The sequence below is a fragment of the Dermacentor albipictus genome, chromosome 1 (assembly GCF_038994185.2).
Source record: "Dermacentor albipictus isolate Rhodes 1998 colony chromosome 1, USDA_Dalb.pri_finalv2, whole genome shotgun sequence".
Taxonomy (NCBI): domain Eukaryota; kingdom Metazoa; phylum Arthropoda; class Arachnida; order Ixodida; family Ixodidae; genus Dermacentor; species Dermacentor albipictus.
This window is the reverse complement of record NC_091821.1, coordinates 221,783,719-221,808,947: the sequence shown is the minus strand read 5'-3', so window position 1 is coordinate 221,808,947 and position 25,229 is coordinate 221,783,719. Positions and strand designations below refer to the sequence as shown.

At 46.5% G+C, this 25,229-nt stretch overlaps 1 protein-coding gene across 1 annotated transcript in view; it reads right to left on the bottom strand.

Annotated features, from left to right (window-relative positions):
- Window positions 1-1,836: 1,836 nt before the first annotated feature.
- Window positions 1,837-25,229, bottom strand: part of LOC135919895 (homeobox protein MSX-2-like) — a 96,824-nt gene continuing 73,431 nt past the window's right edge. The window contains exons 3-4 of the mRNA XM_065453889.1: window positions 12,271-12,551; window positions 1,837-1,969 (exon numbers count right to left, since the gene is read on the bottom strand). Of these exons, the coding sequence (XP_065309961.1) occupies window positions 1,966-1,969; window positions 12,271-12,551 (285 nt within the window). The 3' untranslated portion in view covers window positions 1,837-1,965. The remainder of the gene's footprint in view (window positions 1,970-12,270; window positions 12,552-25,229) is intronic.

The window sequence follows — 25,229 nt, the reverse complement described above, 5'->3', positions numbered from 1 at the left end:
GGTTCCAAGATGAACACAATTTGTTTCGAGAGTTTTTAGCAGCAGTTATTTCAAACTGTGGCCCTTTTTGAAGAATGCTGTGCTATCAGAAAAAAATTAAAATTGTAAAGAATGCCGCGGACTGCGTGCTTCTGCTGAAATCACCCAGCGTGGCCGCGTTTTATTCCTCGCGCTTATGCTAAGCCCGGGCTAACTTATTCATATTTATTTATTTATTTATTTATTTATTTATTTATTTATTTATTTAGTGTACTTTCAGCACCAGAGCATTACAGATGGAAGTAATTATGATCAAACAACCAGTAACAATAAAATGTGCCGAAGGTTAATGTATATAGAAAAAGCGTAGCTTCTAATACAATGTTCTCTAATGCACAGAATTAAGATAATACGCAACACAGACAAAGAAAGACGGGAGCGCAGAGGTGCGGACTAGCGTAAACTTTCTCTAAATTTTACTTCTGTCAGACACGTCGATATAAACACATTGCCACACATGCTCAATGAGGCGGCACACTTTGAATAATTATGTGTTAAAAAAGGTGAAATCAGGCCGCGCAGTAACATCTCCTAAATACGAAACAAAGAAATTGACATAGCACTTGCGTGTGCATTAACTTTAGATGCGATATAAAATGCTTCCACAAGGATGGCGATGCATGTGGGCTTGTTGGTCGGTCATCAAGCGCTATCCAGATATCGCTTCCACAAGCTATCTGGAAGTAGAAGCTTTGGTTCCCTAATGATTTGCGTCACCCTAATGCTTGGTTAAAGGCATGATTATCGTTTGCTGAAACAATGTCAGCAGGAAGGTGATTCCATTCTTGTGATGTGCCAGGACGAAATTGCAAAAATTGAGATTTCTAGAAAATAAAAAAGTCGTTCCTACCTCGTGACAATGATCAATTGTGCAATACATTTGTGCCAATCTGTTCATCAGCCACATCTATTTTTTTCCTCCACATATTGGAAACAATAGAAATGACATTTGTCGACTTCAGCTCCTTTCTGCAAAGTCTCGGTGCAGCACACGCACACATACACAAAAAAGAGAAAGAACGCGCAAGGTTTAAACGCGCATGCCACTAAGGAGATGCTTCGTTTCTTGAGCTACCTATTGGTTTGACACCAGAGCTCGCGCTCCTCTATGCTACGTCATTGTGTACCAATCGATTAGTTCTGTCCCGCAATGTAAAACCCATATTCCTCTTCGGCTGTTCGTTCACCACACGAGCACATTGTACACGCTGTTACTGTGTAACACGAGCATGTTGTTGGTAAATAAGAGGGAGAAAGTTGATTAACTTGAAACGCATTTATTCTCACGCTCCTGTACTGACAGACAATTTTCATGGTGTCCGCGGAAACTTCGCGCACTTAAACAGACGTCTGCAAGTACAGACCGCAAGACTACGGCATGTGACTGCTGTCTGGCTTACTGTGCAGCCTCAGACTTGCAATGAGCCCCGAAGAGGCAAATAAGACGGCGACGCATAGTGAGTCGTGCTGGATAGCTTCTACCACAGGTTCCCGCACGCCTCCCAGCAGGTCAGACAGCGCTCGCCCGGAACAGAGCACTGCGCTCCAGCTGAGCTGTGCGCAGGCCATGCGCATTTACCCGAGCACAGATAGCATCCGGCATGGCGGCCGATTAATGCTTTTTTTTTCCCCGTCACTTTCGCTTGCCCACAGTACGCGTCACATTGCTGTCGTGGCAAAGGGTGGATTCCGGCGTCCGAGCCGGAGTTCGGCGGCGCAGACACGTGTGCGGCAAATGAGAAGCGTCACCGCCAGAGCGACTCGAGTAACTTGTGTAATTTATTTTTCGAACGTCCTAATACGATAAAATTAGTTCTTTTTTTACATATTTACAACGAGGTCCTTCCTCGCGCTTGACCGGTGTCTTCGAGAATGGTGGCTCTGTCACCCTGGCCGGCAGGGTGCTAGATCTCCACGGAGCTGCCGCTATCTGAAAAAAGTGGAGAACAAGGTTTCTCGTTTATTACTCAGGAAATAAGGATACTGAACTGAGACGTAATATGGCAAAGCACTTTTTTTATTGAAATGAAAATAAAAGAAAGAGATGTAGTCGCTCTATAATAGTAACGGCAACTCCTTCTCGCATAGCCGAAACATTATATATAAACGAGAAGAAAGGGGGTTAACCGAGGGGCCCGAATTTCTATTAGTCATATCATGAGAAGCCCACAAACACTGACACCAAGGACAACATAGGGGAAATCACTTGTGCTTAATGCGAAGGTTGTGGGTTCGGTTCCCACCTGCGGCACGTTGTTTTTTCATCCACTTTAATTTCCATTAATTTATCGTTTCTTCATTATATTAAGCACAAGTAATTTCCCCTATGTTGTCCTTGGTGTCAGTGTTTGTTGGCTTTTCCTTATATACATATATATATATATATATATATATATATATATATATATATATATATATATATATATATATATGTATGTGTATGTGTGTGTGTGTGTGTGTGTGTGTGTGTGTGTGTGTGTGTTAAGTAAATGAAAAGTGCCAGAAATTCATAGCACACAGTGCTATACACCCACGAAGATATAAATATAAAACGTAAAGGTAAGTGGCTCTTTTTTAGAAGCAGGCCTTAAAGAAGACAAGTACACTTGTCGAGACGTTGGCTCCTGCATTCACCTTGTTCACGTTTTGCTCATCGTCTTAGAAGCAGTTTGTTACTCTTAGCCTTAGTTATATCACACACTTAAGTGAAATTCTAGGCCCGGGTGAACAATGCGTTTATGTTCGTAAACACCATCTTCAATTGATCCACTGCTACGCTATCACGATTGGGCGGCACTCATTCTCTCGAAATAAATGTTCTTTCGTCTGAACCGCTTCGTGAGTTCCGTATGTGAGTAAACTCTGGCGGCGAATATATTACTAGAGTACCCTAGTTACCTACAGTTACTTATTCGAGCATGCACTTCGATAAGTCAAGCATTCTTTCTTGTGTGTGTGTGTGTGTTTGGGATGTCACATGTCCTCTTTTCTTTTCCGCTTGCATAAGTACAAATATTGCTTTGGATGCACAATGTTTGGATCTTTTCTTTTGTCTCTCTTTTTCTACCAGAATGCATTTGCTCGCGCACGCTCAAAGAGGTGCGTCAGGTTCACTGACTGACTAACGTACCAACGTTTCTTAGAGCCTCTCCAAAAAACGTCTGTTAGCAAAGCCTTGTAGATTTGCTAGAGAGAACCAGAAATCGGGTAAGAAAGATCTTTGTATAACAAAGTGCCAGGCAATAGCAAGGACGAAACTACTATTGCTCGGCAAGTGATTAACAGTGGTATAGAACCACTCTCTTATTAATGTGTGAATTCTTTAGGAAGGCTACATTAACCCTGTTAACACACTGTATAGACACTTGCTAAGCCCTGCCACTGGGGAAATTAAATGTAGCACCGTGAGTGTATATCTAAGATGAATAGCCTGGACTTCAAGAGAACCGCGGTTGGTGAAATTCAGCCACAAAATGCATACCCAAAAGGGGGGAAGTTGCATGACAACGGGAGGCCGCAGCCTGCAGCTCACTAACACTACGCATTAGCTACTTTGCAATCTATATCGCTATAGAAGAAACCAAACGGTAATTTTTGTGCGAAACCCGTCAACGTGTACTTTCTCTCGCCGTAAAAAAATTGATAAGCGCTCGCCGAAGAATGCGTCCGTTCGGTGGATAAATGACCGTTGGCAGCACTTGCGGAACGTTGACGTTCCAGAAGATGCATAAACAGAGTACTTAAATGCATGTCAATGGGGCTGCAGGTTCCAAAATGGGACAAAAGGCACCTGGATGAAGCTAACTACAAAGTTAATTAGAACCCCTTGGTTCTCTAGCTCACTAATTAGTCAGCTGGAACATTTGTGTAACGTCCCTCGGTGCAGTGACACCGATGAAATCACCCATGTATTTGGCATGCCTTATTTGCAGGTGTATTGCAACACCAGTTCGTTGAATCATATGCATATTACCATGAGCACACGCGTGACGCGAAGCTAAGAAACTTTGCTGTTGAACACGTACTCGCACAGCAGACAGGTTGACAGCTGCTGCTAACTTTATACGCACTGATCACTAGACATATGCCAAGTGAAGGTTTGCTGCGTACCGGTCCTGTTGCCGCATGTTAATTCCACTAGGAGCAAGACTGGTTGCAAGTACAGAAACACATGGTGGCCACAAGGCGCCTCAGTCTATAGCAGAGTTCCATGCGCTTCTGGCTTTATTGCTGTTCTGAAGTTATCAATCCCAATAAATTCATACATAGCGCACGAACGAGTAGTAAGTTACAACATGTTTTACGAAAGCGGTCACTGGTGATTGATATCGAGGGAGACGAATAGGGTCGTCAGTAGTTTGTGGCACCATATAAATGTGCTCGATTCGATGTTAATTTGCTGTTCTATGACCGTTGACGAACTATTTCTTGGCGAAACTGCAAGATGGGTGAAATTGGTAACACCGGCGAGACTTTACGAGACCTGTGGGTTGCTGCGATAGCTGCAGTGAAACATGGATCGCTTGTGCTTGGCATATACGAATTAAGGCTATGTAGCAATAATAACTATATATATATATATATATATATATATATATATATATATATATATATATATATATATATTGTAACGACGTGGGATCGACGAGTATGCGTAGCAGCACCGCCAAGAAACGCACTTTATCAGTCGTCCAAGGGAACAACAACAACGTCTTCTTCGTTTTTCCCCTGCTTCAAAACCCGCGCTACTTCAGCGTTGTCCCCACTGGCGCATACCCGCTGAATTATGGTTCTGCCAAATATAGTCGTGTCACTTGCTCCCCCTTTAGAAAAGATCATCGTCCCGATGATAGACGCTTGGAAAGCAGCGGTAAAGAACTGCGCAGTCTTGGCAGTCCTCATAGTACGGCTTCATACGCAGCACGTGAACCACCTCGGGTAAATGCCGTCGGCGCTTTGAACAGTGCGAGCTGTCTGGAACGACTTCGTAGTTGACGTCACTGATGCGTCGGAGAACTATGTAGGGCCCGAAGTATTTGCGTAGGAGCTTTTCAGAGAGCCCACGCTGTCGAATAGGTGTCCACACCCACACTTTGTCGCCGATGTTGTATGTTACGGCTTTGTGCCGAAGATTGTAGCGTCGGGCGTCAATGTCCTGTTGCTCGTGGATTCGCAGACGCGCAAGCTGCCTAGCTGCCTCTGCTCGGTGTATTATCTCTTCAGCACCCGTCTCGTTGTCGTCAAATTCATGAGGGAGCATTGCATCTAATGTTGTTGTAACCTCACGGCCGTATACGAGACTGAAGGGCGTCTTGCGAGTGGTCTCTTGACGAGCCGTATTGTACGCGAAGGTGACATAAGGTAAAACCTCGTCCCAGTTCCTATGCTCTACATCTACGTACATGCTTATCATATCAGCCAATGTCCTATTGAGTCGTTCTGTCAGTCCATTCGTTTGGGGGTGATACGCTGTTGTCTTCCGGTGGGCGGTACCACTTAGACGTAGAACGATATCTAAAAACTGGGCCATGAACGCAGTACCTCTGTCGGTGACGACTACGGCGGGAGCGCCATGCCTTAAAACGATGGATTCCAGAAAAAATCGTGCCGCTTCATCTGCTGTTGCCCGTTGCAGGGCACTTGTCTCGGCATATCTAGTGAGATAATCCGTGGCAACGATTATCCACCTATTACCAGTAGTAGACGTAGGGAAGGGGCCCAGAAAGTCCATGCCTACTTGCGCAAATGGTGTGGCTGGTACGTCAACAGGGTGCAGTAAGCCGGCTGGTTTGACGGATGGCGGTTTACGACGTTGGCAATCCAGACATGTCTGAACGTAACGTTTAACGCCCGCAGTAAGTCTCGGCCAGTAGTAATTCTGCCGAATCCGTGCCAATGTGCGAGTATAGCCCAAGTGCCCAGCAGTCGGCTCGTTGTGGCAGGCGTGTAAGATTTCACGTCGAAGCGGTGATGGAACAACAAGTAAGTAGTTGCTGCCACTAGGCGAGAAGTTCTTCTTGTAGAGGACGTTGCGACGCAAGCAGTATGATGCCACCCCTCTTGCAAAGAGCCTCGGCACGCTGTTGGTTCGTCCTTCGAGGTAATCAATAAGCGGCAGCAATTCAATGTCATCCCGTTGCTGGCGTGAAAGATCGGCAGTATCCACGAGTCCCAGAAAAACGGTGTCGTCATCGTCTTGTGCTGCCGGCTCAACAGGAGACCGAGAAAGGCAGTCGGCGTCTGCGTGCCGTTTTCCCGACTTGTATGTAACAACAAAGTCGAACTCTTGGAGTCGAAGACTCCAGCGTGCGAGCCGGCCGGAAGGATCTTTCAAATTAATGAGCCAGCAGAGGGAATGGTGGTCACTTACGACGGTGAAAGACCGACCATACAAATACGGACGAAATTTCAGAACTGCCCATACCATTGCGAGGCATTCTTTTTCAGTGGTGGAGTAGTTAGCTTCGGCTCGGGATAGTGTCCTACTGGCGTAAGCAATCACTTTTTCGCTGTCGCCCTGCCATTGTACTAGCACCGCCCCTAGACCGACATTGCTAGCGTCTGTATGCAATATCGTCGGGGCTTCCTCATCGAAGTGTGCTAATACGGGAGGCGATTGCATGCGTTGCCGGAGCTCGTGGAATGCCCGCTCCTGGTCTTCGCCCCAAGTAAAAGGCATATCTTCGCGGGTGAGCTGTGTTAACGGCCATGCGATACGCGAGAAATTCGCAATAAATCGCCGGTAATATGCACAGAGTCCCAGAAAACGTCGCACGGCTTTTTTGTCTGATGGAATCGGGAAATTAGCGACGGCGGCAATTTTATCCGGATCAGGTCGGACTCCTTGGCTACTGACGACGTGACCGAGGAACTGAAGCTCATGAAAAGCAAAATGGCACTTCTCAGGCTTCAAAGTAAGACCGGCAGAGCGTATCGCTTCAAAAACAGTTTTCAGCCTTCGTAAGTGTTCGTCGAACGTTGCGGAAAAGACAATCACGTCATCCAAGTACACCAGGCATGTTTGCCATTTGAGTCCGGAGAGCACAGTGTCCATTAGACGCTGAAATGTTGCTGGCGCCGAACACAAACCGAAAGGAAGTACCTGAAATTCATAAAGTCCATCAGGCGTCACAAAGGCTGTTTTCTCACGGTCTCTCTCATCCACTTCGATCTGCCAATAACCGCTTTTCAAGTCCATTGAGGAAAAGTAGCACGAGTTTCGCAACCTATCCAAGGAATCATCAATACGTGGCAGTGGATAAACGTCCTTCTTTGTGACCTGATTGAGCTTCCGATAGTCGACGCAGAAGCGCAGGCTACCGTCCTTCTTCTTCACTAAAACCACAGGTGATGCCCACGGACTATTAGATGGTCGAATAACGCCATCTTCTAGCATCGTCTTCACTTGTTTTTGTATTGCTTCGCGTTCCTTTGGGGCCACACGATAAGGGTTTTGTCGGATGGGTCTGGCGTCGACATCAGTAATGATGCGGTGTTTGGTAAGTGGCGTTTGACCAACTCTTGACGCAGAGGAGAAACAGCCCTGGTACTGCTTGATGAGCTCAAACAGACGGTTCCGCTCAACGGCCGTTAACGTCGGATTAACGTCTACAATAGGTGCAGCTGTGTGGATTGTAGAGGCCGACTCCTGTGCTAAGTGGCAGTCTTGTATTTCTGTCACTTCGTCGAAATAGGCGACAGCAGTGCCTCTAACGATGTGTCGGCGCTCTCTACTAAAATTTGTCAGCAAGAGTTCGGCGCTTCCGTCGATTACATTGATAAGGGCTCTGGCAATGGACACACCGCAATTCAGTGCTAGCGCACTGATGTATTCAGCTACTCCAGTCCCACTTTGCAGGCTGTCACAGCGCACCTGTACGAGAGAGCAACTCCGCGGCAAAAGTATGACGTCGTCCGCGGCAATACGTAAGCGAGGTTGTTGTGGCTTCTCATCGGTGACATTATCCGAACTCGTGGCAAATGTGACGCTTCTGTCACGGATGTTAATCACGGCGCCGTACTCCCGTAGGAAATCCATGCCCAGTATAAGTTCTTTACAACACTCAGTAAGGATGACGAGGGTGACGACGAAGGTTGAACCGGCGATTAAGAGTCGGGCCGTGCATTTCCCGACAGGTGTCATCAACTGACCTCCGGCGGTTCTTATGTTGGGCCCGTGCCATGGTGTCTTCACCTTCCTCAGTTTGTCAGCGACCTGTAAGCTAAGGATAGAAAAATGGGAGCCAGTGTCAACCAGAGCGGCTATTTCGTGGCCGTCAATGTAAACGATGAGCTCGGCGCTGACGATGTCAGTTACGTCTTTCGTACTTCCATTCGTCGTATTCGTCGTTGTGCTGGGCGTCTTTTTCGTCAATGTAGTCTTCACGTCGTCGTTCGTCGATAACGGGGGATGTGGAGCAGTTAGAGTATTGGCAACCTCACCCCCGGAGGTCGCAGCGGCTAGTTTCCCCGTCGAGGGCTAGGCGACCTGCCCCTAGTGACGTCGGCAAAACTGCGACGAGTCGGCGAACTGTAGCGCGCCGGAGATGGAGAAGGAGAACGTGGTCGGGGCGTCGTCGTATTTGGTGGCTGACTGTTCACAGGGGCGTCGTTGTAAGCGCGTCGACCGTCGCATGGAGAGTAAGCATAGTTGGCAGGAAAGCTTGGGTGTTGAGCGGCGCGATAGTTATTCCATTTGCGGCAAACTCTATAGACATGTCCAGCTTCACCACAATGGTAGCACACTGGTCGACGATCGACGGTGCGCCACAAATCGGTTTTCCGACGCTGGTAGTTCGGCGGTAACTCTCCATGGAGCCAAGGAGTGGCGTGCGCATGTCCAAAATACGTCGTTGTTTGTGCTGGCATGATCGGCGGGGTCGGTAGAGTCGACGAGGGTGACGATGTCGGCTCTACTTGTGGCGTAGGTGGTGTTGTAGTTATCGGTGTCAACGGCGTTGAAGTTGCGTTGAGTGGACGGCGAACAGCTTCCGCATAAGTGAGGCGCCGCGGAACGTTGCCGCAGTCTGGCGCTGAAAAAGCTTGCCGGACTTCCTCCCGGACAACATCAGCAACAAAAGATAACGCTGGCGTCGGTTCCGTAGGCGCAACCACAAAGCCGAGCTGCCGAAGCTCTTCTCGCACCACTTCTCGGACAACTTCACGCAGAGACATGTCGTTACTCGCAGCCAGTACGGAAGTGTTCGCCGTCGAGTTGCCCATGTCATGCTGGCGGTATCGTTGATGCAGGGCCCGTTCAATGGCTGTAGCTTCTTTTGTGAACTGTGCCACTGTTGTCGGTGGATTTCTCACAAGGCCAGCAAACAGTTGCTCCTTCACTCCTCGCAGGAGATATCGCAGCTTTCTTTCCTCTGGCATGTCTGGGTCTGCCCTTCGGAAAAGACGGGCCATGTCTTCCGAGAACATAGCAACGCTCTCATTGGGCTTTTGAACGCGGATTTCGAGGAGACGCTGCGCGTTTTCCCTCCTGTCGATGCTTGAAAAGGTATCCAGCAGCTGTGCGCGGAAGTCGTCCCACGTGGCAAAGCTCCTCTCCCGGTTTACGTACCACGTACGAGCATTGTCCTTCAAATAGAAATATACACTCGAGAGTTTGTCCGCCGAGCTGGTCTTATGGTTATACTGGGCGACGCGCTCGAACTGGTCTAGCCAATCTTGGACGTCTTCAAAGGCATCACCATGAAAGCTCTCCGGGACCATAGGATTCTGTAGTGTTACTTGCGATGGAGCTGCGGTGGCCATGTTATTTGTAGGAGGCAAACGATTTCTCGAAGTTTCTTGCAGGGGACTGGACTCGGGCGCTAAGCCTAGCAGGCGACGACTGAAGCGGTGGACAGGTGTTTCGATGCGCGATGGTGATTCCGGGCTCGATCGTCGGCTCCGCGAAGGGGTGCCAAGCATGAAGAATACCCCGCACCTCCACCAGTGTAACGACGTGGGATCGACGAGTATGCGTAGCAGCACCGCCAAGAAACGCACTTTATCAGTCGTCCAAGGGAACAACAACAACGTCTTCTTCGTTTTTCCCCTGCTTCAAAACCCACGCTACTTCAGCGTTGTCCCCACTGGCGCATACCCGCTGAATTATGGTTCTGCCAAATATAGTCGTGTCAATATATATATATATATATATATATATATATATATATATATATATATATATATATAGGTTGTCCCAGCTAACTTGTACCAAGATTTTAAAGATACCCAAGAGCTCTAGAGAAATCGTACCGACTGCATAGTAGCCGTAGTCGTATGTACTTACGGCCAGTACTTTTTCATTATTATTAAATTATGGAGTTTTACGTGCCAAAACCACTTCCTGATTATGAGGCACGCCGTAGTGAGGGACTCCGAAAATTTCGACCACCTGCGGTTCTTTAACGGCCAGTACTTTTATATCCCGAAGTATTACTTAATTAATTTTAATTAGTGAACATTTTAATTATTGCTCGAATCGCAAACATATAAATTACAAAGTTGTATGGCACCTGAAATAACCTCCGAATAAAGCGTTTGTTTAGTGCTCAGCTTTGCCTCGTTGGTTTTTCCAAGAAAGAAGAAAAGCGCGCGAAACATCCCCAATACGAAATAGATACGCGCTCGCACGCCGCTACTCCAGCGCTCCCAAGCGAATAGCCACGGATACACGGCTTTACTAGCGGCGGCAGCTCGATAGAGGGCTTCACGCTATGTGATGGTCGCGGCGTCAAGAGAACACGCTGCTGACGCATTCATAAGCGTAGCGGAGCCTTGTACAATGCGGCGATAAGAGAATGCAGCCGTAGATATTTCAATGGTTGCTTGTAGGCGCTTGAGTAGCGGCGTGAAAGTGCGCATCTATTTCGTATTTCGCGTATTTCGGGGGCTTTTGTATTTTCTTGGAAAAAATAACCAGGACCACTCCACTACGAAATCAACGCTTGATTCGGAGGATATTTAAGGTGCCCTACAGCTTTGTAATTGATATGTTTGCGATTCAAGCAATAATCAAAAATCAAATAATCAAAATCAAATAATCAATACATACATATATATATATATATATATATATATATATATATATATATATATATATATATATATATATATATATATATATATATATATATATATATATATATATATATATATATATATATATATATATATATATATATTGGAATAACTGGCCTTCTGCGTTTGAACCACTCTGTCGATTAAGTGTGTGGCACTCGAGTGTTCACTTGTTATCCCATTTCGGTGCGTCTTGGGATGTGAAAGGAGTAAATATTCGGAGCACTGTTTTACACACTTCTTTCATGCGACAAGAAGCAAACTGCTACAACCGTACACGTGCAATCTTTCCTTGTAGTCATGCAAATAATAATAATAATAATAATAATGGAATTCGTTTTCTGCAACTGGTCAATTAAAATCTCAGCTTGGGATTTCTAAGGGATCCGTATCTCTTTGTACAAGAGTTGCAACGACGCATATAACAGCGTTTTTCATTAGGCAGACCTTCAGCGACACAGTGGCAAAGGACGTATAGTGGCATCTGCGCTGGCTATACGGGGCACCAACCACACCTGCTGCCGCCGCCTGGCTAAGGCCACAACGATGCGCCGGTACTTCATGCACACCTGTTCGATAATCTGCGATGCCTCGATATCGCAATTTAAAAAACAAATTTGAATACGGAATTTTGTTAGTAGCTTTAACTGAGCCACGAAGATATTCATCGCCAGCATAATAATATTATTGCAGCACAAATATATTGCTTCACTTGCGCTTATCTCCGGTGCGCCAACGACCTGCTGCCTCTACGAAGCCATCGGCTACCAACCACACTTTATGTTCGTGCTCGAATAATCATCACAACTGCATCCTACCGCACGTGGCCAGTCATGCAACCTTCGCCTGCGATATATCCTTACATAGAGCCACTGTCAGCCTGCTTTTTCAACTGGAATGGCGGACGCTTTGAGCTAGTTCTTCTCTCGCTTTTCTTTTCTTCTTTTATTTTGTCCCTGATACGGCACTTGCAGCGCTCTTCAGAAAGGAGAGCTCTGTGAAACCTTTCTTGGGTGGCGAATAACAGAAGCTCTTCACGTGCCCACCGTCCCGCCTCCGGCAGTGCCCGACTACGTGCGCCTTGACTGTGTCGACACGAGCCGTTGTCGCGCATGCAATAAGAGCAACGCGCGACCACGCTCCGGCTGCACTCACAACGCGGGACGCTGCTGCTGCAGAGCCGACACGGCCTCGGCGCCGCCGAACGGTGGGTGGTGTGCGGGTGGTGCCGCCTGCACCAGCCGCGGTGGGTGCACGTAGCCGCCGGGGGTGACGGCACCCGAGGCACCGGCGGAGGAGCCAAACGGGCCCGCGGCAGCCAGGCCCAGGCCGAAGGCGCCAGGCAGTAGCGGCCGCATGGCCATGCGGAGTTTCTCGAGCTCGGCCTCCTTGAGCCGCTTCTCCTTGGCGCGCCGGTTCTGGAACCAGATCTTCACCTGCGTAGGACGACAAGCAGCCGCGAGGTGTGCTGTCAGGGCTCTGAGGGACGGACGCAGGCATAGCAAGTCTTTCACAAGACGCACACCGGTGTGCAGAGGAAAGCGGACAAGATAAAATGGAATGAATGGACGCCACTTCGAAGAGCAGTAACTGCGAATAATAACGGTTTCTTCTGAGCTAGCTGATGTACATCTTCACTTGAGAGACGACTCACTCGCGTTCGGACATATTACAGACGTAGTCTATTTTGTAGAGCTGACTTTGCATTGCCGTGCCTTATTCGTCTTCGTCTGTATATAGGCGGAAACAAAGGATAAATCAAGGATGAGTAAAGACATGCGACGTCAGGTTCTGTTAGCACCACGGACGATCTCTTGGTAGTAAAGTGCACGCAGTTCACACGAAATGTATTCCGTGTTTAATGCACGCATAGAAGTTTAAAAGGGTCGTTGAACAGAAAATTTGACTTCGTTCTACTCCCTATAGCTTTTCCTAGTTCAACGTTCAATTCTTTTTTCACAATGCGACGCTCAGAAACTCAACTGTAAGTGTTGTTCGGACAAAGCGTACCTCACAGTCACATTGATCTCTACATCAGCCAGAAACGTGAAGTTTCGTATTTCCGAGTTTATAGGTCGACCTCATGAAAGGCAACATAAGTGCGACAGAGCTCACAGATGACTCGAACGCGAACTCCCGTCCGAAACTTTTCTATTTCGCAAAGCCTACTGTGCCGAACTTTGGACTCACGCAATACCATCTTCGAGAGTGTTGTAAGCATTCGTACAAACTCAATAACGAGTGTTCCGCTACTTCTTTGAGCGGAGTAGTTGCAGTGAAACTCTTTTCAGTCCGAGCTGGTTCCATTGCAAACATGCATCCCGTCAAATTGCCGATAAATTATGCTTCAGAAGAGGTTTCGCCGTTATGCTTTGCGGTAAGGTAGAGAAGCGTTAATTAGTTTCACGGACGAAGCTTCTTGCAATATTTCTGGGTTACAAGCGCATGATCGCGCACGAACACGTTTGTTTCACCACCCACAACTTTTTTCTTGCCCAACACAATGCGATGCTACTAAGGCAAGTTGAAGAATGCAGCACAGGTGGTCTCTGCATAAGTTCAGCATGATGATATCTTGATCGCTGTATGTTGCTGTATTACACGGCATTAGATAATGATATACGTATTACGTAGATAATAGTGAAACAAAAGACATGTATACGGTCTGTGAGTGTAGCTCTAAACATTGAAGTGCCTTGGGTAAGGCCGAATCAAATGTTTCTGGAACAATTGAACCCGCACACGGTGGTAACTGCCCACGTCTCAGATATTTCTCTACAATACAACCGACATGGGTATCTACAAGACAACAAGAGAACCTATGTGCTGACTATCAGCAAGTGGATTACTGTTCGCGCCGTCCTCAGCGGCGCCGTTGATGAATACGAACTAGTAATCGTGTGATGGCCCAGTGGAAGCGGTGGCTGCGACAAGGAGGCATGGTGTCTGGTCAGGCGGAAAGTGATCCGCGTATGGTTGCGGTAACGAGCCGCCATTGAAAAGTGCAGGGTAGAGCGAGCAGAGACTCAGTTTACTAAGTGTTCCCGATGCATAACTTAAAAGTTCCCGTAAGCTTGCTTCCCTGCCTTGACGGAGAGTGGTACGCTTCTCCAACACGGGAGGGCGCCTCTAGTATGAGTCTAAAAGAGGAATCTAAGAAGAACCAACTGGGCTGGCCCAATCTGACACCTTATTTCAAAGAGGATGCTGATAAAATTCACCCATTTGCCACTTATCCATGAGAAAGTACGTAACTTAGCGCTGGTGGGGAAACGGCATTTATTTGCATCGTGCGTTGTCGTAATGGCATGTCGACGTTGTTTCGCGTTGGTCGGGATGATGAGTTTGTGTGTGTGCACGCGCGCGTGTGTGTATACAGGCGAGGGAAAGTTAAGGGAAGTATAGTGCTAATGTCTTGGGAGGACCAGTGCCATGACTTCTTTTAAATGTCCCTAGACTGTGCTGCTTTATTCTTTGAGATTTGTCATCTTGCTCCTTTTCTCTTTCCTCCCCTTCTTCCTATTTCCATTCCTATGTTTCTGTTTCCTTCTTTCTGAAGAACAGGCAGGCGTTGTGTCCCTTCCTATGGCAGTTGCCAGCCTGATCATCGTTTTTCCTTTCCCTCTCAAGTGTATATGTTTTCAAACATACTACTACTACTACTACTACTACTACTACTACTACTACTACTACTACTACTACTACTACTACTACTAATAATAATAATAATAATAATAATAATAATAGCCTCATCTACCTGGGATTGAAAAGTATTACACTTTACTACATCATGTTTGGTCGTTTCCTTGGTTTGCATACAGGATTGCAAAATATGTACATTGTCATGTTTTTGCTTGTAACCTTCGGTCCTCAAACACCTAGCGTCGAGAAATAGAGCGCTCTCCTTGGAGTATTCAAAAAAGATCTATTTGTCGTTGTATTCTATGGCCGTCCTGTTTATGCCTATAATATCTATTTACCTTGGAATATACTGTTCGTGTAATTCCTGTCAGTATATCGTAATTATTTTTCACGGTAAATGAGTATTTCGTGCTCCACTAAACAGCCCTAATTACTTACTTGCACGTTATTGAGTTTTTTTTTTTGCACCAAGTGTTCACATCGTAGCCGGTATAAATGATGCAAAACTCTAGCTCCCATTGCTTCTCTTCCATGTGCCTCAAATTTATCATACTGAAGGCTGCATTTTCCTCGAGCTTTACATGTTGACCCTCCTTTGTTTTCTTGGACTGCTTGATCTGTTTTACTGCCATAGCGATTGTCTACCGACAGTCCTCTGCTTAATTTCAAGACTGTCAATCCTAAGCATATTGCTGCTGTTGCAAATGTGAACTCATGATGGATATTGTGATAACTCATGAACTCACGTGGCAGAAGCTCGTTATTTTAACATTTCTGATGTATCTGACTACTTAAACCCCGATGTGTTTCAAGTACAATATTGACAATGGAAAGTTCGCTTCATTGCAAGTTTTCACCACGTTTGCGCCTCCAGGCTTCTAGCCGTCTTTTATTATTCTCCACAAACTGTTTATTAATGTTTCTCCTACTGCACCTAATAACTAAAGCCTAGGTAAAGTCAACTGCTTCCAGATTTATCGTTGAATGGATACTGTGACGCTCTGCCAGAATATTCTTGATGGTTTATGCACCAAATACACACGCTATGCATGAATCGTCTTCATCATAAAGCTTTCTATAACTACGCATTTTCCCATGCCCTATTCTCGCTTCGAATGGAACGTCACTGGCCTTCGAATTATCACAAACATTTTCCCTTTTGATTTCATTTTTGCTGCTCGATATTGTTTCATACCTAGCTTTCTCTAGTACACTGTTTAGATCAATATTAATTTAGCACCATTTTCTCTCTCGCTGTTCACACCATGAGCTCACACCATGGGCATTTACCGGTTAGTTCACTGACTCTTTTTCTCCACTGTGAGTCAACATGTTTCCTATACAGGTGCCTAAGTAACCTAACCGCCCATCTATATTCATTCTTTTTCCCATTCGTCTTTCGAAGCAGATTTTGCTCTTGGCCTCCATTCCCGTCGAATGACGCCCAGCCTATGCTTTTATGTACTGCTTCATATATGGTCTTTCCATGTGCACCCGCTGCTGGCCTTCCGACAGTCATAAAAAAATTACAAACCCCCGACTACACTTCAAATTTTATGCACAGCAACGATTTAGCAATTAAGCGTAAGCCCGGGAACAATAATTCATTTTCGTAAGCCTTGCACTGCTTGACAGACCTATCGGTATACACGTGCGCAGTACCATATGCCATATGCCTCTGCTGCAGCCTTCGTCATCCCACTGATGGTCATCGTTCGACGGCTTAAACTAGACCGTAGGACAACATCAAACTGCCACAGAAGTTGCGGCAATGCGGGAGACACTTCGATTCCTCTCCCAAGTCCCTCTCGCGCATGGGCGATATTCTACGATGCTAAGCAAGCTCTCCAAACTAAATGACTTCGTCCTGAGACAGGGCACGTATTATTCCTTAGATCTAGAAATCACCGAGCTTCTCGACCTTGCAAATAGAAATGGGCAGAATATCATCTTTCATTGGATACCTGCACACTGTCATGTGGTCGGGAATGAATAGGCCAGACGCGGAAGTGAAAACATCGTTAAATAATGCTTCTGAAGTACGCATTACGTTCTCACGAACAAACACAAACGCTATATGCTTCGTTGCTTGATACACAACTCTACGTTGGAGCATGGGACCCAACCAGATCGACCATACAGGCGATTGCATAAGTGGGACCCAGAAAAAGTTCACTGTATGCCTCACAAGCTCAAAATAAGCCAGACAGGTGTCGTTCGCCGGATTCGCCTTGGTGTCGCCTTGGTGTCGTATTCACCAGGCGTTGTACACGGTGTCAACGACACTAGCTTTAATTGTGAATACTGTCACGTGCCAGAAACACTTGCTCACACATTTTGTATTTGTCCCGCGTACACGGCCCAAGAACGACAGCAACTGCTCTCATCCATTGCAACGTCCATAAGAGGCCGCCATCAGACGAGTTTCGTTTGGTCCGTTGGCGTGGTGCAAATAGCGCAGCCTTGATTACAAGTAGAACTACAGCATTTCTAGATGCCACTAGCTTATACACACGGCTTTAGAGATGCTGTAAGGTTATGAACTTGCATATACGCACCTTCTTCTCCTGTCCTCATTATCATTCTTTTTACTCCGGTCCCTTTTTCCCTCTGTAGAGTAGTAGGCAAGAGCAAGCTATTATAGTTCAGGCCAACCTCTATACTTTTCTGGAAATAAAATTTTCTCTCTCTCTCTCTCTTTCTTCTTGTACTTCTTCATATTTGTTGAAACCCCATAAGTTCCTTCATGGCGGCGTCTATCTTGCCTGCTAGTAACAGCGCAAAATGCAGACAAGAGACGAGACAAGAAGACACCACAAGCGCTTGTGGTGTCTTCTTGTCTCGTCTCTTGTCTACATTTTGCGCTGTTACTAGCAGGATGGATAACCAACAAGCCCAAGCTGCTATTCTAGCGAAATACATGTCTATCTTGCGTTTCGCTTTGATTAGCTATGACTAGCCTATCATCAAATCCATGTACCTGTTCCCCTACTTGAGTCATATTCCTAGGTATTTGTTCACACCTACCCTCGGCATCTCATTTCCCTGTATCGTGTCCGGTTAATCAGTCGCATAATTCAACGCCATGAAACCCGATTTATTTATACACTAACTATATATACAAGAGCTCCGCCCTCATTTTCAGATAAATCAGCAAGACGTTGTGTACCTCTGACTTTTCGCATGAACAAAATAATATCACCCGCGTATTACCTGTATTATAAAGGCGAGTAGAGACAATGGGAATCCTGGACTAGACCGTTCCGGATATCTATGACCTCATCATTAGTTAGCCCTAGTCATGGTAGCTAATTGAATTATTCCGCTATTTTTATTTCCTCTAGAAGTTGCCTCCCACGATTCCTTCCTATCTTAAGATGCTTTAAAAAATTTCCCTGTTTACGTTTTCGTGCACCTCGCTAATATCTATAACGGATTATTGCTTAATGACTCAATGACCCATCACTCAATGCTCCGACCTGAGGCTATGATGTATCTATAAAAAATTATATTATAATGACCTGTTCTCTTCCTTGGCTATTTTGATGCACCATGTCGTTACAAACATGTAATACAGCAGCCCACGTGTCTGGCGATTCTACACCCGTTCCGTAGTTCTCCCAATCTCTTGCTCGGTCCTGTCCATGTTTTAAACTTCAATTTAACTACTTGCATCATTAACCGTTATACCACCGATGATATTGTAATCGATCTGTATGATCTAACGTCGGTTTTATCTCCATTACCTTTGTAAAATAAGCTCATCCTTCTCTGCCGCCGACCGCCACGGTAGCTTAAAGGGCCCCTGAAACGGTTCGGACAAATTTTGTAGGCGCGTAGGGTACAGCTTAAGTAGAACATTCGCACCACAATTTAAGTGAAGCGTTACGTATTAATGGAGCTGCAAGTGATTAGAAGTTACCCTCCTCCCTAGCTATGCTTTTCCTCCTCAACTCGCTCGCCGAGCGAGCGGCGCTAAGCTCCGCCTTCACTGGTTCAGCGTCACGATGCGACGTCACATCGCTCACTTCCGGTTGTGTAGGAGCACGCCCCCTCCCGCGCGAGACCTCTCCGCTAGCCACTTGGCCGTCGACCGAGAGCTGTCGAAGCAGCGTGCGTTGCGAGCATTCTGTCGTAGCGCCGAACGTGTGCGGTGCTCCGCTAAAAACAGGCAAGCTGGTCATTTCGGCAAATGACTGGAGGCATAAACTCAAGCTGATGAAGGAACTTTAGCGTAGACGTACGTGAGCAGCCTGATCGGTCTGCACGGTCCAGACACTTGCTGGCGCAGCGCTTAACCAGTCAAACAAAGCGCAAATATTGCTCTAACCAAGTGTAAAGCATTTTAAACATTTATAAATCAACGTGTTGATGATTACACTCCTGCGAAAAATACACACCAGCAGCAAAGAATACACTTCGTTGCTGCTACTGTGTATGGTTGAGCTCTGTGCCACCAGGTGGCTGCACCGTGCAGACCGTTCACATTTGCCCTTCTGCTCATCTCGTGGCTCATCCCGGCACAGTCAAGCGGCCAGACCCTGTCCTCTTGCGCTTGCGTTTGCCCTAATACTGGACTCGCGGTTTGCAGGTCGCTAGGTTTGCAGTCCGCAAGGCAACAAAGTCGAATCATAGTGCTCGCGAAAAGACTGAGACCGACTCTGACCGCGGAGCTCTCGTCAAAATGGAGTACGTTGTAACACAAGCAGACGACACTTGCTGTGTGCCGGAAGTGCTGAAGTGTACTAAAAAACTATTCTTGTGTATTCTCTATAAGTTATTTTTTTTTACAAAAACAAAGTAACTAACATTCCAACTATTACGAGCGTCATTTGTTCACCATAAAGTTGGAAAAATTATCGACCACGCGCCCTGGTCAGCCAATCAGATAGCTCGCCCATGTGACGTAATATGGGTTATTTGCATCATATGGGAAGGGGCGGCTTAAAATTCCGCCGAGCAGTGCGCTGCGATCGGCAGCGATGTGCATTTTTAAAACCTTATAATAAATTACACGCTTTACGCAGAGCACTTAGATGCATCAATTAATGATCAGAAGAACCTACTCCAACGACTCAGTACGTTTGTAGAAAATCTCCAAAATCGTTTCAGGGTCCCTTTAATGGCCAAGGCGTTGCGCTGCTGAGCTCGACGTCGCGGGTATGATCCGGGCCGCAAAGGCCGCATTTCGATTTGGGTGAAATACAAAAAAACGCTAGTGTACTTATATTTAGGTACACGTTAAGGAACCCCAGGTGGTAAAACTTAATCCGGAGTCCGGCGCTACGGCGTGCCTCATAGTCAGATCGTGGTTTTGGCACGTAAAAACCCAAATTTTAAGCTCAGTTCTAACTCTGCCGCCAACTTTATGGAATTTTCTTGTCCTGCATGACTTTTTCTGACGACTCCAGCAATGCTTCCTCGATATTTGGTCCGAATTCCTTAATTAGCCTCATAGGTATTACATCTAAGCCCATTGATGGGCAGGTCCAAATTTGTTCCGCTGCATTTTGTTCAATTGGGATCTCTTAGACGTAACTCATTTTATGCATTCACCTTGTTTCGGTTATTCACTTTTACATGGGTCGTTCCGTCACTGCTAGTGAATGACACGGTTACAGTGCCTACAATAAAATTCAGTGCATCTTGCCCCTTCAAATTCCTGAATGCAATACTTGACTGCTTCATTCTTTCTGTGGAGATATTTAACGGGCTGCCAAAATTTTTTGACGTTCCCTTGATTTGATTGCGCATTCCTCATACTGGAGGCGTGACCTGCCGGCGGAGCACCGTACCGCTCTGCGTCAAGTCAGGGTAGCATGAATCCAGCAACTTGTGGATGACTTCTTGTGCATGTACATAGTAAAGGTGTGTGTCAGAGCAGCAACTGGAGTAGAAAAGCACTGGCTACATCGCAAATCGAGTTTCTCCTGCATTATCGTCATATGATATTTTCTGAGAAAGGATAGTGTTAAGGCATTTAAAATGGCAGCTATAATTACTGGTCAAGCGAAAGGACTTTTATGCGTGAGGCGTGCCTGTTTTGCTCGTTGTAGGAAAAGCTCATCGCAGAAGGTGACCACATTCGTTGCCACTAGACGCCTAAGGACGCTGGTTAAGCTCACGACGGGTTACACATGACCGTGGGTGTGGCATCACGTGACCCCGAGTTTTCGGTTTGGCGAGTGCCGCGCCGGGAAATACCGACTGACCTTTTCACTACTTCTCCGACCACGTAGTTCTGCAAGAAACAACGGTACTTTGTCTGGAGACTGGGTAACCTTTTTCTTTTCTTTTTACGCCTTCTTCACGCCGAGAATGCTTTCAACAAGCTTATGTGTCTCATGTTCGCCGTGAGCCTGTGCTACAACCAGTGTACTACTATAAGCATGGCGTATCAATAGGACTTTTTATTTTCTTGTGTGAGTGGAGAAATGTCCAGATTGAGGTGGCGAAAAGCGAAATATTGTCAATAGGACTCTCTCTGTGGTGGGACAAAAGAGAGCAACAAAATGTGTTTTCTTTTTCAGTATTTGATTAAAGCTGAGCTTGCTGTTTCAGCATGGGTTAGTGGGATGTGTCCCTGTATATGACTCCCAAAGGGAGCAGAGTTGTGCGAAGGTCCGCCATTTTGTTCCATAGCTTACGGTAGAGCCACTCCTCGTGCGCGCAGGTGCGAGACTTAGCACGGTGGTAGAAGCGTATAGACGCTGTTCTATTTTTTTTTTTATCTGCTAGTCGCGGTTGAGAACATGCGAGACAATTATTCGCCCACACTGTGCAAGCTGGCACTTACGAGGGCAGAATACGGTTGAACAGCTCAAAACTTCGCGTGTTCATTGCAGAAGGTTGCAATGGAAAATATGGGGGAAGGTTTTATCCAGCATGCATAAATAGTGTTCTCGCCGTGGCCGGAAGGCACGGATTATTTATTTATTTTAAGGAGCTTTACAAAAACGTAACGCACGCAGCGTGGAACATCTCATCGTGTTTGTTCCGCGAATCATTGCGGACACGAATGAGTTGTCGCAGAATGTGCGTGCGCGCATTTCGGCCGCATGCAACCGGCTGATTAAGGATCGTCACCAAGAGAACTTCCGTGGCCTGCGAGTACACTAGCGACCGTTGGCAAAGCGTGAGTTATCGCTAACGATCGTTCATAGCAGCTGCGCTGTCCGATTCCCAGGGTGCAGATGCACAGATTGAAAAGTATTTCACATTTGAACATGCACACATTTTATGTACAGCACACTTTACGATTCCCTTATGCGCAGACTAAACCGGGCGGCTCCTTCCGGAGCTGCCCGGTTGTGGCCCGTATACGGAGAAGCCATTGCAGTCGCCGGCGCACAACTGACCATACGCATGGCATTGCGTAAGAGTATGCCGCTTTCCGTACAGTTGCACGTGCTACACCCCGTCGTACTGGAACACAAGTTGTGTCGATATGACGTGGTTTATACCACTTCACTGCGCATGATGAGAGAACACCGCCGCTATCGACTCATACCGTAGCCAGAGGGTAGCACACCAAGCCCGTGCCACTCTCCCGCCTTTGCCTATCCCAGTACCCGCTCAAGTTATTGTACCCCCCCCCCCCCCTCATGAGCCCTGAAAAAGATTCCTAGGTACGTCACTGACCGTAGCCAATGAATGAAACGCACGCTCCCTTCTCACCAGCGCCAGATTCCGATGTTAATGGCCTTTAATACTGTTCTAAAAAGTATTAAAGGACTCTAATGGCACCGAAAAAAACTAAGTCTTTCGCACAGGACCTTTGAAGACGTCGTCTTCAAAGGAGGGCCTGCGGCAATCAGGAAGAGGGCGCAACGACTGCTGATTGCCTTTATGCGAGATATGGGGCTCCTCGACACCTGATGACACGCACAGTGACCCTCATAGGAGGCTCAGGCGGAATAATTGCCTGCTATGTATGGCAGGCTAACACCGCCTGCTGCACCACCACCACCACCACCACCTAAATGTCCACGTTGAGTCCGTAAAGCTGTTTTCACCGCAGCGCGGCGACACGTTTGAGTCATTTCAGGCCCCGTGATGGCGCTCGGCAAGTAACGGCGCGAGCGGTGCAGGGAAACAGACACCCAAATCTTCTCCCTTTGGAAGCATATACAGCAACACTAGCAGCGAGTATTTGGCAGTGACACCGCTCTGCCGATGAAAAACTTTCAATGGAAGCGTTTTTGCAAAAATTACCGCGTACATGTTTTATAAAGACCATTCGTTATGGACGCTGGAGATAGTTATGTTCCTTATTTTATAACGGTAGCCAATTAAATAACGACCAAAAAGGCACCGTGAAGCCAGGTCGCTACGCATTAGTTTAGCGCAAAGGCAAGTTCACTCTATGAAAGGCCACGGCTCTGTTTAGCTTGACGCGCTTGACGCACTAGAGGGAGACGAAGAAGACGAAATGGATTAGAGGGTTTAATGATGTGCCACTTGCGCAGAGGAACAACAAAAACAAATCTGGAGCACGGTGGAGCTATGAGCTGAAGCGGATATGCAGTACGTCTCTGAAGCACATCAGTTGACACGGAAAGTGAGCTTCAAATGCCGAACCACGTTGCAACATTGTGTTGGAGCGAAGTAGAACTCGTGCTGTCGCAAATTGCAGAGCGGTTCAGACAGCAAATACAAGCCTTCCATCACTGTGGAAATCACTCAATTATACTAGTACAGAAGAGACAAGGTGACTAAATAAATTCGATAGTTAAATAAAACATGCGCAATATATAGAAGCAAATCAAACCAAACCAAATGAAATATGAAACATAGTGGAACATAGTGGAACTGGGAGTGGAACTGGGAGGTGAGCCGGCGATGCAGTACACCTGAGGACCAGATAAACCGGTGCGCAAGCGAACACAAAATACTGCACCGCGTTATAATTATGCTTTAGGGTGATGTAGAACTTATGCTAACTCAATTCGAGAGAGTATACGTACTGCAAATCCAGACCTCTTGTCTAGTGCTGTGGAAATTGCTCGTAAGGAAAAAAAATGGTTCTTCAAGTGGTAAAATTGTCCGTTCATGTGGTCTAAATATACTCAATTATGCACTATTGTTTTGTTCCCAGTTTCATCTTTCTCTACCTCTTGGTTTCGTTCTTGTATTTATCTTTATTTTTGCTGTATTTTCTCCAACCGAGGGATTCTGGACCCTTCCCCTAATCGGAGCGTGTTTGCCATGTTTAAAAATTATGATCATCATCATCATCGATGAGGCCTGATATCAACCTGAATCATCATCACCTGAGCCAGATATATAGTACATCTCTAGACTAGGTCAATTAATACGCATAATGTGGTCAAATACCGCAGCGATATTGTAAGAGGCGCTCGCGTGGAGCATTTGCAAGCCTTTATCGCCGGTCTAAACCCGCCTATTCACCAAACTTTGCACAACCCACCCCCAAACTTCAAATGCTGCACCGCGTTACAAGAGTGTCTTGGGGCGAAGCAGAACTCATGGTAATGCAAATGGCAGAGGAGGTGATCACGCAGGAAATACACCCTTCTGCTGCTGAGGGCATTGCACGTAATTGCCGCAGGAAATGACAGCTGCATGAGCGCATCAGTAATAAAAATGTTGAAACGGGGAAAAAATACAGTATAGGGGTATTTTTTAAAATCTAGCTGCACCGAATTTTTCAAAATCACCTGCAGTATATAACACAATTCTAGCCCTTGTAATTGTAATTACTCCATGAGGCGGACATTACTTCGACGAGCAATCAAATGCTTAATTGACTAATCACCTCCTGCAAGAGACACGTCGGAAATGGGTCATCTTTTGCGACCTTAAGACAGCACTTCAGTGTCTGCATTTTGTCCATTATCATAGCACTCATGAGCAGCTGACATATGAAATAAGAGAAGACCACCATCAAGCCATCGCTAAAGGGCATGAAATTATATTCCAGTGGCTACCTGGACAGACCGGCATAGCTGGTAATGACCTCGCCTACGAAACCGCCCGGTCTGCCCATTTGGGCGTTCAGATGGGCAGACAATCGCAGCACAGTTCCAATCTCCTTATCCAGAACCAACGCTGTAAGAAAGCTTCATACCGTGGCTAAAGCTATGACAAGCAAATACTGGTCCTCTCCCAACCTCCCGAAGTGTCTTCTTCATAGCCTTGATCCATCCTTAAAGCTACGACTGCCATCAAAAGTTTTCTGCTCTGAGGCAACACTATTGTGCCGCCTCTGGCTCGGGGTGGCATTTAAGAAGGCCTACTCGTTCCGCATTAGAATGACGGATACGTGAGGCCCTCCGGACATACAGCACTGAACTAGCCGGACTCTAGACCATTTTCGGAAATGAAGATCCTTGGACCATGGCCGCACGTGTCGATGGCACAGAAAGCCACGAAAGCGTTCTTGAAGTACTTCAAGTCGACAGGTTTTGGAAACCCTGTGTAGGCTCGGTGCGCACCTCCAGATGAGCGCG